Source organism: Pteropus vampyrus, unplaced genomic scaffold (assembly GCF_000151845.1).
Source record: "Pteropus vampyrus isolate Shadow unplaced genomic scaffold, Pvam_2.0 Scaffold580, whole genome shotgun sequence".
Taxonomy (NCBI): Eukaryota; Metazoa; Chordata; class Mammalia; order Chiroptera; family Pteropodidae; genus Pteropus; species Pteropus vampyrus.
The window spans coordinates 452,970-466,748 of NW_011889361.1; the positions used below are offsets into that span (position 1 = coordinate 452,970).

General features: G+C 40.0%; 1 protein-coding gene across 1 annotated transcript in view; it reads left to right on the plus strand.

Moving 5' to 3' along the window:
* The first annotated feature begins 259 nt into the window (after positions 1–259).
* Positions 260–13,779, plus strand: part of WNT2 (Wnt family member 2) — a 38,869-nt gene continuing 25,349 nt past the window's right edge. Inside the window, exons 1-3 of the mRNA XM_011384438.1 lie at positions 260–645; positions 2,656–2,882; positions 7,870–8,147. Coding sequence (XP_011382740.1) covers positions 563–645; positions 2,656–2,882; positions 7,870–8,147 — 588 coding nt within the window. The 5' untranslated portion in view covers positions 260–562. The remainder of the gene's footprint in view (positions 646–2,655; positions 2,883–7,869; positions 8,148–13,779) is intronic.

A 13,779-nucleotide genomic window follows, 5' to 3' on the forward strand; every position in this document is an offset into this window, starting at 1 on the left:
GAGGGTAGCCTCGCTTATCCTGAACGCGCGTCCCTGTGGCCGGAGTCCACAGATGCTCTTTGGCTGGGAGCTTCCCGAAAGGTGTCTCCATCCTCAGGAGCTCGAGGTCACGCAGAGGTGTTCCTCCTCGCCCGCCTCACCTCGCCCGCACACACCTCTTGCCATTATTTTATCCACCCTTGTATAAACCCCGCGCCCCTCCCCGCCGGCGCCGGGCGCAGCGCCCCCTCCCTCGGCTGCGCTGGAGCGGGCGGGGAGCAGAACGGACAGGGGCGCGCGGGAGGTGCGCAGAGCTCTCCCGCTGCCTGCGCTCGCCGCGCCTAGGGAATTGGGCTTTGGGCGAGGCGGCCCAGGCTGGCCTTTATCGCTCGCCCCGCTGGTCGTTTGAAACTTTATCAGCGAGTCTCGCCACTCGCCGCAGACCAAGAGGGGGGCGGGGGCGGGGGCGAGGCGCGGCGCCGGCGACCGTGACGAGGCGCTCCAAGCGCTGAGCGCTTCTGCTCTGGGCACGGATGGCGCCCGCACACGGAGTCTGACCTAATGCGGACGCAAGGGGGTTAATATGAACACCCCTCTCGGTGGAATCTGGCTCTGGCTCCCTCTGCTCTTGACCTGGCTCAGCCCGGAGGTCAGCTCTTCATGGTGGTAAGTCCACGCGCATGGGCGCGGGGGGATTTTCGAGATGGAATGGGGACCGCACTGGATACAGAGACCCTCCCCGGCGGTGGTTCCCCGTGGCTGCGGCAGTCGCGGATTCCAGCTCCAGCACTGGCTGCTGCCCTCTCCTACCGCCCCATCCTGAGCCCCTTTGCTTTTCCTCTGAAGCCCGTTCCAGCTTTGATAACTCCAAAGGGGGAATAAAAACAACCCACATTCCCCCTCAAATGAGAGATGTGATGTTTGGTTTATTTGGATCCAGCTGAGCGACAGCAAAATCAGCCAATTTCTTATCCCGTTGAGAGACGCGCTAGCTGGGTCTCTAGCTCAGACGTACGTGTGTGTGTGTGTGTGTGTGTGTGTGTGTGTGTGTGTGTGTGTGTGTGTGTTTTCACCTTGAAAACTGTAATAGTACCCCCGCCACCACCAATCCCACCCGCCCACACGCACAAAACCTCAGGATAAACCGAGGGGCCAATACAGTCAGTCAGGAGCTGTAGAACCCAAAGTGTGTGATTTTGCATTATTTCCCGTCCTTCCACATTCCTAATGCTTTGCCCCAGTGGGGCGGAAGAACGTTGTGCTGCCTCCAAGTAGAGACTACCTCTTTAATGCGCAGCTCAGGAGCTGGGAGCTTTAAGATGTTACCTTGTTCAAAACCATAGTCAATCCCCCTCCTCCCCCGCCAAAAGAGTAACTTTTGCTGCTGTTCTCTGTACGTTGATCAGCGACTTATTTATTTTGCACAGTGAACGTTACAAGTCTTAGCATCGTTACACGTGCCAAAGGGAGATTTTCTCCCTACCCAGAAACTCTTCTGCATCTCCCCGCCTAATGATCTTGAAAAGATGGAGTTAGGAGGTCCTTAACTTCCTTGCACCTAAAAGTTTCCCAACAGATATTAAAATACTAATTCGGAAAGATCTGTTACAGTGGGGTGTTTTTTCAAGAATCTCGCAAAAGTAAGGAGTCTTAGTCAAATGAAAAACCAGAGCAGAGAACTTCAGGAAGACACTGGAGCTCTTCAAAGGAGCAAAGCAGAGACGTTGATGGCAAGAAGAGTTCAATTCCTTCTTAAGCCACTTCGAACAGGAAGGCGTTTAGCCTTGACATTGCTGACACAGGATCAAAGATTGATTTATCAGAATGACCATTTTTCAATAAAATGACTACTTCTGTTTCCGTGGGTGTATAAACATTATTTATTGCCCAGGCTTTTTGTCACATTGTCTCTCACCTGTCACTTAAATATATTTTTTGGAAGTCACAGCTGTAACAATTTTATGATCATATAAAATAATGAAAATACAAGAAAAAGACATTCTCCTTGTTTGATCGCTTCAAAAGACACCTATGGCAGCTTGGGTTATATAAAAGGTACCTTTCTAAACATTTCACAACTAATAGAGAACATCTGGGCAGAGATGATGATGTAATTTTTTGTTAAAGTTTCTTTTCAAAAGTACTTTATGGAGCTATAACACTATTTGATTCTTCCAAACATTTAGTGTCCTTAATAACAATAGAAAGAATTTTTTCCAAAGGTTCTCTATAAAAGCCAAGAAGAGCTGGAAAATGGAAATATTTAAAGGATTCTTTAGTAAGGAAGGAATGGCATGTCTGTGAAGAGAGTGTAACATCAGATACCAGCAGGTGTCAGTTAGACAGATACAGACAGTTTCTCAACACACTTAAACCTAATGTTTAAATAAATGAGAAAGAGAAACTTCTAAAGGTCGGCTCCCCCAAAGCCAAGTCCAGACACATTGCGTCCTTAAGATGAGAGCCTTCTTGGGGGGTGGTTTCAGCCACATCACTCTCCCTGCCTGCCGTGTTGCTTCTTCACCGAACTAAAATTAAATAACCTTTGCTTTCTAATATTTCCCAAAGCATAAGGAATTCATATTTGAAACATGCTTTGAACGCGTTAGTCTCCCAGGAAACACTGCTCGGAGCCTCATAGTTCAGTGTTCTCACCTCTGTCTTGGTCCTTGCCAGGTACATGAAAGCAACAGGAGGCTCCTCCAGGGTGATGTGCGACAATGTGCCAGGACTGGTGAGCCGCCAGCGGCAGCTGTGCCACCGACACCCAGATGTGATGCGTGCCATTGGCCTGGGCGTGGCGGAGTGGACAGCCGAGTGCCAGCACCAGTTCCGCCAGCACCGCTGGAACTGCAACACCCTGGACAGGGACCACAGCCTCTTTGGCAGAGTCCTGCTCCGAAGTAAGTCTCCTGCCCTTGGGCAGCTGCATGGGCTTTCCTCTCACACCACATCCTCATAGTTGGTCTTCAAAGTTCCTGCTAATTTTTTCTTGCATTTTATTCAGCCAGAAGCTTCTTCTGTTGCGGGGTAGAGGGAGCATTGTCCCTATTTACAGATAAGGACTTGAGAAATCAAGGAACTTGCCTAAAGTTTTATTGGAGGCCAGTCATATATTAGTATGAATACCCCAGGCTGGTGTCTTTTTATTCTTTGCTCTGTCCATCTATGTCATGTCACAGCCATGCCTGTCCCTCTGGGTTCAGATTTTGTCAATTACACATAAACATTATTGAGAAGCAGAGACGATTCTCTGCTCATCACCTTTGACCTTCCATTCAGCCACTCAACTTTGAGTCACACTGTATCTAAATATTTTTTTCAGCAAACTGTGAATTCTATAAAACAGGGCTAGTCTGGCTTCCCTGCACCTCACTTAGTGTTTTGTGTGTTGCAGGCACCATTCATTCAATGAATGGTCAAATGAATGAATGAATGAACTTGTAGTGAAGGCCTTGTGTTTTCCAGGTGCATTTCAGGCAGGTGGGGATGCGAACCATGAATACATAGTTAGTTTTGTTGTTGTTTTCTTAGAAGGAGCATTAAACATTATCTAATTACATGATAAACGCTGTAAAAGTTCTTAATGTGGAGAGTAGCTCACTAGCTGGTGTACAATCAGAGAAAATTAACTGAAAAATAGGTTTCATTTAAAAAAAATATCTATCTCTTAACCTGACATTATTCTCCAAGAAATAACATGGCCTATTTGCTACTGGGAAATCTGACTGAAAATACAACAGCTTATGTGTGAACCCCAGAAACAGATAACTTTACACTTGTTTTTGCCCACCCCTCCATTCCTAAGAAAATCATCCAGGCTGTACACTTGGTAATGCTTAACAGAGGGTGTTTCTATCATGTAATCATCACAGCCCTAGGGTTTTATGAGGCCAAATGCATAACTGAATGTCTCTGAAATCCCCCAAGGGCGTAGTGCACTCACTCGAAGTGTATCCCTTAAGTGAATTTACTGCCATGTTCTGCAATTTTATTCTGTAGTTTAAGAACTATATTCTTCTGCATTCCTTTTGGAGTTTCGATATGACATCGCAAATTTTTGAAAGGTTAATAGTAAATTTCAGCAGCATGGAATTTTCAGACTTCACCTAGATTAGCTCACCAATGAGTCAATTAAAGTGCCGGACCTTGTCAGAGAGTTTGCAAATATCTGGCACAAGACATCGTTGGGTACAGACTCTGTAGTTAAGACACATCAAGGTTTTTCCTTTTCAAAGTGCTCACAACCATTTTTCAATGTCTACAAATTAAATGTGCTTCTCATTTATGAAATGATCACCTTTCAATTCTGTTTATGAAAATTAAGATGTCTCTATGTTGAAAAAAACCCCTTTAGATTATAAATTAAAGGAAGTTATTTTGACCACCGATCCTAAAGATCTGCTAAAGCTGGGGATCCATTCGTAAAATACTTTAACTTAATCTTGGCAATGTTTGTTTCTTCAAAGCTACAGAGTTGCTGAGAAGGAAGAGGTTGGAACTAGTTTGACTTAGTCTAAGGCCACAGGTAAATAAGAGATTCTAACTTGTACTCTCCTCAGAGTTCTTTCAGATAAAGCTGAATGCTTTGTTAAAGACTCAAAACTTAAAACACACGTGCTACACAATTTCTTTTCATTCGTCACAGCCAGATTTCTTCCTGGACATTTATGTAAACTCCTGTGATTGTCAGTGACAATTCTGTGTTGGTTCTGGGAGGGCCAAATTTGGCCTATGGTAGCTTATCCTGGAAATAATCATGAAATTCCAGAGAAGCTAACCAGAGACTTTTACAACTGATTGCTTGGAGGGAAATTCACGTCTTAGAGTTGTGAAGAACGCTCCTTTGGAAAACTAGATGTCTTTATAGGTGACTAGGAAGGTAAAAGGGGAACATAAAAATCACAAAATACCCCACGGTCACCTAGACAGAATTTAGAGGTGATCATTTTATAAATGAGAAGCACATTTAATTTGTAATCATTGAAAAATGGTTGTGAGCACTTTGAAAAGGAAAAACCTTGATGCATCTTAACTACAGAGCATATACATAATATACCCAATGATGTCTTGTGCCAGATATTTGCGAACTCTCTGACAAGGTCTGGCACTTTAATTGACTCACTGGTGAGCTAATCTAGGTGAAGTCACAGAGAAATGGAGAACATTTGCCTCTTTTGCTCCAAGGAAGACAGAACGAGTTTTCAGAACATTTGTAATTCACTCGTTCAATAGACTGCCATCAGTCACAGGCAGAAAAACTTAAAAACTACAAATATTTACAAGAATATACTCTAGAATTCTAGAATAAGCCTTAAACGAAAAGTGATTAGGTCTTATCCTTATAACTGTTTAAAAAAAAAAAAAAAGAAAAAGAAAGAAAGAAAGAAACAAGCATTTTAAAAGAGTTGAACAACCCATAAACTTCCAGAAAGCCTATCTTCTAGTGTTCTGCCCTCCTAGATCAAAAATTATGCCTACACACTTAGTAGACATTGCTTGACTTATCTCAATCCAAAAATTAGAGAAAGTTCAACAGTAACACATCAAGAAGTCTAAATATCACTATTTAGATTTAGATTTTGTTTTATATTGTGATGGCTTTAAAAAGAATTCATTTTTCTAAGAAGAGCACCAAGATCGAAATTTGTTTTGCTACAAAGCCAACTCGTGAAATGTGCTACTATTTCACACATAGCATTTTGGTGATTCATCTAAGACATTTAACTGAAAACATCTTAAGGCAGCATCTACATGATACCAAAACAGCTGGATGTCAAATGAAAAGTCAATCCCTGTGCTAAATTTTTTATTTAAATAAATATCTAGCTATTTAGTAATATGTTTGAGTAATAAGTGACAAATATTTAGAAAGGTGATATTTTTGCTTTGGATATTATTTCTAAAATGTAGCAGATTTTAAGTGATTTTTTTTTCTTTAAGCCAACAACTCAATGTAATTGTTCGCAAGTTAAGCCAGAATGAGTGCTTTGCCTAGACAATTTATTCCTCTACTACTTTCAAACTATTGACACTGACATTCTATCATTCACATTTGCCATATCTTCCCCCTAAAAGACCACCTCATAAGATTTCTTTCTCCTTAAAAAATAAGACTAGTGCAAAGTACATTAAGCATTTGTGAATTTTCTCACTATGTGATATCTCTAAATGTGGACGCTGAACTCTGAATCCAAAACCAGCCTTTAGCAGCCTCAGGGAGTAACTACGGACAAAGAATTTTCCTAAACTGCAAATGGATACAATATCTTATATATCTGAGAGCCACCACCTGAGATTAAGCCACATTAGCATCTATTAGTCACCGTCTTTTAGAAAACATCTCAATTGCACTTAGAAAATCTGTGATCCTTATAATTTGCGACTCTGAAACAGCCCCCACGCCCATCACATTTCTCTCTAGAGAGTGCTACCTGCTACTATGGCAAATATTCATATAATTGATTTTACCTAACTACAAGGCATGACTGATTCCTTTTTATGATGGTTAGAGGTTTCGGGGAGATATTTTTTGAAGGCTGAGGTAAGTGCCACTTAATATGGTGTAGATATGTTTTCCTGATTTTTAATAATGAGACTAGCAGAGCAAATATTGCAAGGGGCATATAATAAATTTTAGCACTGAATGACAAATAGAACCAAGCAGGGCTTCGATACGAAAAAGTGGTTTGTTCTCTCAGCTGTGTGGTTCAAAAAGTCACACTCGTCTTGACATATTGAATCACCAAATGGGTCTCCGTTTTCTGCCTTGCATTGGCATGAGATTGTTCAGCTTATATTTTGATTGTTAATAAATTCGCTGCAGCAATCATTAATAAAAAGGCATGCTAATAACAATGAAATACAGCTCCACTTGAAAAATGAGGTGCACATGTACCCTAAAGAGCCTTATATCTGTCACTGCACCACAACACCGTGTTATGAGTTACTACAGATTATTAAAATAATTTAATGTAGTTATTGCACTGAAATATGTACCTTTCAGCCTGTAAGTGAAAGTAGCCTGTGCGCTAATAAAGAACAATTCTAAGAAAGCACCCCAAAGGGCTCTTGCCCAAGTCTAATTATAGGCGGTAAATTTGTTTCCTTCCAGAAAAACCAAAGAAAAGCTTTTCACTGTCTTTTACCAATACCAGTGATTAGTGCAGGTGTTCCAGAAGAAAGTAAATTCACCTTAATAGTCAGACACAGTATGTAACTCTAGGATATTGCATATTGCCTTCAACAATCTCTCAATTACTTGTGAAAGTTGATGCCAAGCCAAAGCTCTCCGGCGTTAGAGCGGGGGGCTGGTTACTGCCTCGAATTCTCTTCCCACCTCAGCTCCCAGATTTCTTTGAGTTCAGTATTTCAGTCTCCACTATCCAAATACGCATGAGTGTCCTCAGTAATGCCTGGAGGCTTGGGAGGTTTTCTTCGAGCTGTAGCAGCATTAATGCCAAAATATATTATGAAATAATAGAACTGGAGAATTCAGACTGTCAGTTACAGATGAGGAAAGAAAGGCACAGAAATGTTACGCTTCTCTCTTCTAGGACATTTAGGATTCTAGAATAAAGCAAGCATGTGTCTGAGACCAATGTGAAGCCAGGAGCTGGGCACGGCAGGCTTTTGCTGTATTTTTAGAAATATTCTATTTACTCCAAGGATAGCTGTCATACAGGTTATCTATTGACCATGGCTTATATTAGATGGTGATGATTCATATTAAAGAATTCCTCTAGAGAGGAATCCTTCAAGAATACCACTACCTTTTTGTCTAGTGTTGAAGCATGTCAGAGGCAGAGCAAGTATTAACCAGACATCAGGCAAAAGTCATTCCCAACTAGAAACTCCAGACCGCTTTTAAGAAAAGCATTTTTGTTTCAGGTAGTCGAGAATCTGCCTTTGTTTACGCCATCTCCTCAGCTGGAGTTGTATTTGCCATCACCAGGGCCTGTAGCCAAGGAGAATTAAAATCCTGTTCCTGTGATCCAAAGAAGAAGGGAACCGCCAAGGACAGCAAGGGCACTTTCGACTGGGGTGGCTGCAGTGATAACATTGACTATGGGATCAAATTTGCTCGAGCGTTTGTGGACGCCAAGGAAAGGAAAGGAAAGGACGCCAGAGCCCTGATGAATCTGCACAACAACAGAGCTGGCAGGAAGGTATGGACTGCGATGGTGCTTATTTCATAGACTGCATGGCCTTATAGTCACCTGAGTTGAGTTTATGTTATACTTTCCTAGCGCAGATAAAATGCTATATAGTCACAACTTCTCACTGTCCCCCAGCCCGGAGCTCTTTGTTCTGAAGAATACCACCAACTGGGTTGAAATATCCCCACCCACACTCCACCTTCCTTCCCACAGCTGAGCTGAAGGAATCCACCCATTGCTTTTGGCAAAGTGTAGAGTCAAGTGTTATATGGTTCCCCTGGATACAGCATCATCTAGATAGAAGATATAATCTGTGGGTGAGGCTAGTGCTTCATCCCACATACCAATGGGACATTGAATGCTTGTATCTAAGGGATAGCAAGACCCAGAGCACCTTCTCTCAAACTTATCACAAAAGCCGCTCATCAGGCACAGCTTACTGGCTTCTTCTAGATTCAGAGGTGCTCTTTTTAGAACCAGACTGCCTTGGAGTTTCTGGCACTGAATAAGTAAGTACCAGGGAAAGAGATGGCCTCAACGCAGTACTCTAGCCTCTTATCCTCTAGTCCTAACTTCCTGGGCTGTGGACGCCTGGTCAGTATTCACTCCCTATCCCCTTCCCATTTGTTAGATGAGAAAATAGACCCTCAGGTGTTGAAGGTCACATGGAGAATCAGTAGAAAAGTCAGAACTAGAACTCAGGTTTCAAATCCTAGCCCAGAAGTATTGTGGCCTAGGGGTAAATCATTTCAATGACAGTGTTCAGATCCATTGATGAGCCACATCTCTCTGCATGACCAGAATAACTGAATGCTGCATGTTGTGCTTTTGGCAAAAAGCATAAAATGGCTTGGCTAATCAAACATTTAGTCAGAATGATTCTAAAATTATCTAATTGCCAATAAGAAGTGATAACCATAATTTGTCTATTGTCAACACAAAATTAAAACATGCTTGATATTAATATGTAAAGGAAGATCAACATAAAATTGAAAGGTCCCAGGGGAGGAGGGCTTTAATATGAAAAAGAATAGGAAAAAATGCAGATCTGTTTGGTTGAAAACTTTTACTAGGCTCATGGAGAGACCAAATCTCATTTAAAGGAAGTTGGAAAGAAAGAATTCTTGCTTAGCACATGGAATAAGATGAGTGTGACCTGAACTGTTTACAAATAGTAACTTTCTTGAACTTTAAAAATCAACATTCCTTATTTCCATGAATTTATGAATTTGTAGTGACTACTGCCAAGAATATAAACTATGGTTGTGCAATCCTATAACTATTGGTAATTATTGTTCGTGCAATAGTTAGGATAAAGGAAAATTTACGTTGACCTTTGTGTTGACATCGATATTGCATGTGTAAGTTATAAAGTGTGGTGTCTTTGATAGGACTGTGCTGCTTAATTATTCAAGCAGGAAAAATAGTTAGATTATTTGTAAAGATAAAGGCATATAGTCATGCATTGTAGCCAAAAGAATGTTGACTCATCAAAATAAATGTTAACTTTGCTTAATAGGTCATTAGATATTGAATGTTTTAACTCTCGAAGACAACAGATCTTAGCTATTATCTTGTAGGCTCTGAATAAACATGACTTTTAATGTAAGTCACATGACTCCTCACTGTGTAGAGGTGAACAGCTGTCAGGCCTCAGATCCTCCTGCCTACTCTGCAAAACTGAGGCTACTTTTGATTGGAATAAAAGTGCACACACTGACTTTTTAAAATGTGGCTTTAATTAATGGTGGGTGGGCAGACTTTTTCAAGGAGATGCATGATGTCAGTGAATATGAACTTTAATGAGAGTAAATGTATTGAGATAAACATGCGTCTCTAATTCTCTTTTTGCGGTCATTAGACCCCTAGTCTCTACTCCCCCTTTGTATGAGCAGAAGGTCTGTGGAATCAAAATGAGAACAGGCTGCGCTCGTGTTTGGAGGCAGGCCTCCTGAGCTAATCCTCCGACTGGCCTGGCTCTTGAAAACCCCAACCTCCCAGAATGACAGCAACACCAGCTCATTTTTGTTTCTTCTTTGTGCTTTTCAGTATTTCCCAAATTGTCCAATATGAACATCTACTCCTTTAAATGGTGGTAGTGGTCGGGAGAACCAATGCATTCCAAAAAAAAAAAACTATTCCAAGATTGTTCTGTTTAGCCAATGTTATAAACAGGAATTCAACACTGCCATTCACAAAAGACCTTAATTTCCCCCAATATTTGAGCAGTTTAATTCATTTATTATAGCAGCTGGTTAGAGCACCCTCATGTGTCTCTGTATGGTAATATCATTTTAGATCTTCTGTGCTGTTATATCACTTCGTTTCAATCAGAGCTTCAACAGAATTTATGATGTTTCTTTCTTTCATGTTTACTTGAAACTCATTCTTGATTGAGTCTAGTTTTCTACCTTGACATAGGACTATTAATAATTCCTAAATAGATAAATCTACCTGTTCAATACAAACATTCTATCGAGAAAGATATTTCACAGCTTCCCTCAGTAGTTCTTTTTACATCTAAAGAAGCCATACTATCAAACTTCTAAATTATATCTTAAGATATGTTTAGGTAAATTATCAGCAAAAGGTACATGGATGATATCCACCATTTGTTCCCTTTCAGGAGGTTAAAAACGACTTTTAAATGAGTCCACTCTTTCCTCTTGGTGAGATAATTGCAACTTCTTTCTTAAGAGAATCTGTATCAAAATCATCCATGTATGCAATCAAATACTGCCCCCAATCACTGGACATTTCTATAATAAGGAATTTCAAAACAATACTTTCCCCAGAAGGTAAAGCTTAGAACATGGGATTTGAAATAAGACACACCGTAGTTTCATTTGCAGTACCAGTGGCTTTGCTCACTGAATTTCAGGTTCTGTCATATGGAAAAGGGTGCTGTGGGAAGACAAATGTAAGGCAAATAGCAGAGAACCTGGCATATAGTAGGTGTTCAATAAAAATGAGTTTCTTTCCCTTTAGTGAAGTGACCTTTATTTGTAAGTCAGGTAATAGAGCTAGACATAAATTCAGTCTTAACTGTTACTTAGGATTCACTCTGATCACTCTATGTATCTATATACTCATCTTTGGTACAGTTTAACATACTAATAAAAACCAGACATATAATAATTTGCTAATGTATAAAATGCTGTCAAACATTTTGTAATTTGATCTTCCAAAAACCCATATAGGAATAAAAAACAGTATTAGTATTTCTATTTTTCAGATGAGAAACTGGTCCTCAGAGGGATCAAGTGACTAACTCAGGGTCACACAATTATGAAGTGCCGGGCTTGGAGGAGCAAACCCAGTTGTCTTCACCTTTATGTCCTTATCTACCTTTCCATGTCGCCTCTGTTGAGAATTTCACACACACACACACACACACTATTTCTGTATTTAAAAAAGTAGCAGCAGCCACCACCCTTGGAAGGTAGTTTACCAATGGACATCTTTATTTTACAAGTTTTCTAAAAAGAATAGGTATTATTTTTTAAACAACAGGAAAAATGTTTTTAATGTCAGGAACATAACTGCTAGTATTGAGAGCAGCCCAAAGCAACTTAAGTCTTTTTTGGTGGATTCACAAAATTTTAACTAATAGCACTGTAAGTTTGAGAACACTATTCTTATGTGCTGAACTAAATTTGTTTCAACAGATAATTTATTATGGAATTACTTTGGAAAAGCACTGTTTTTTTGGTACAAGACAAATCCCCTGAGCACAAGAAAGTAAATTTTAGTCAGGGAGACAAGTGAAATACAACTGTGAGACAAGGTCTATGCTAGGTAGTATATAGAAAAATTAGCCAAAGGGCCAGTTAGTTAAGGAGAGAAAGGTTATGTCATAAAACAACTGGGTGTTTGAGCTGGAGATATTTTCTACTGAGATAGGAGAGATGCTTTCCATGATAAAGAGATTACAAGACCAAGAAACATACAGGAACAGAAAAAACATCAGAGTTGAGGAATGATGAGACTAAGGTCTATAATAGGGTGGTAAGAAGTAACAAAAGAAACTGAATTTATTTGGTAGCTGAAATTCAAGCTTTACTTGACATTTTATATGAGAGAAGTTCAGAGGGTGAAGGGATCCAGAGTTTCTGGTTCCACGCCCTGCCCAAACCAGCACCACTCAAGGTCAGTGCTGTGGAGCACTGGGGCGCCCAGACAAAGCAGATGCGTCTAAGTTCTGTCTACAGGAAATACCACCAGAGTCAACAGGAATGGATATTGTACAAAATGTAAACACAACCTTATAGGCAAGTAAACCCAGGGCCTAATGAAGGCCTCCAAGAATAGATCCTGTGATGCCATTTAAGATAAATAATAAATAGGTCTGAACCAAGAGAACTGGATAGGATTCAAAAGAAATCACTCTCAAAGAGCAAGGAATATCAATAGAAAAGAAAATGATAAAGCTGAAGGGAACTATGGAACCAGATTGCTTTAACCTCCTATTCATACTAACCCTCTTGTTTATAGTGTTCAGCGTCCTCATGAGGCACAACCTTCATTTAGTAAATATGTTTTCTGATTGGTCTCCTTAGTTTATCAAATTAAATGCATTTTGAAAAATTAGATCAGCTCTGCCAGCCTCACCTCTGTCTTCTTGGACCCAAAAGTAGTATGTGCCTGATACTGTAGATCTTTATATAGCATATGAATCAAAACCCAACCAGAATTAAAGTCCCAAAGCAGAGAACAACTCTTAACAAAATTGTTACAGTTCCATGTAAAGTTCTATTATTCATAGAAAAATGTCTTTTAGACTGGCCTCATTAGTCAACAAGAATTATTATACATATGGATAGTCAACAGTAATGTTCTTGAATTCCACAAATATAAATTCCACACCTTATATTTCCTAGCTAAGCCCACCCGTAGTCACTGTTTTTAAAGAATGACAGTGCTCAAGAAATCACAATGTCTTATTTAAGTTAATAAAAGACTGCATAAGCAAATTAACTGCAGTCTTCTCATAAATATTCCTTGTTTTCCTAGTTCCAGAACATGTATTTTTGAAAGATGTAAGTTGGTCTGATTTTTAGTAACTCTTAGAGATGTGGACATGTCAAAAGGATTTAATTGTTTATAAATGTACTTGGCTTTAAGCCAGCATTTGAAAATTAAATAATATGTTTTTAATGTGCTTCTCTCAGGAAAACTGATATAGGACCAGAAATATGTTAGTTGTTTTATGGCATACACCCAACTAAAAAGTCAAGTACTAACACTTCTTTGAATGCTCAAGTTAACTAAATCAGTTAGTTAAAACACAGCATCTAAGAACCTAAAATAAATTCTAAGTAGGATTTCTAAGGCAAGCTAGGCCGTTGAGTTGGAGCACTGGGGCATTCCCTTTACAGACGCAGAATGCCCTTTTTCTGATAAGAAGAGACTCCATATGGCACATACAGGGGTCATAAACTTAGCAAAATGCAGGTCCTTAAAAGAATTCTCATGTAATAAATTTTACAAAGACATCCTGGTATTGCTTTGGCTCAGTCTTCAGAAAAGCTGACTTAGGAAACTAAAATTTCATTCTCCATAGAAGTTTGTCTTTACAACCGTGTTTGCATATCTAATTAGTCTACAAAGAAAACAATTCTTTGTAGACTAATTAGATATG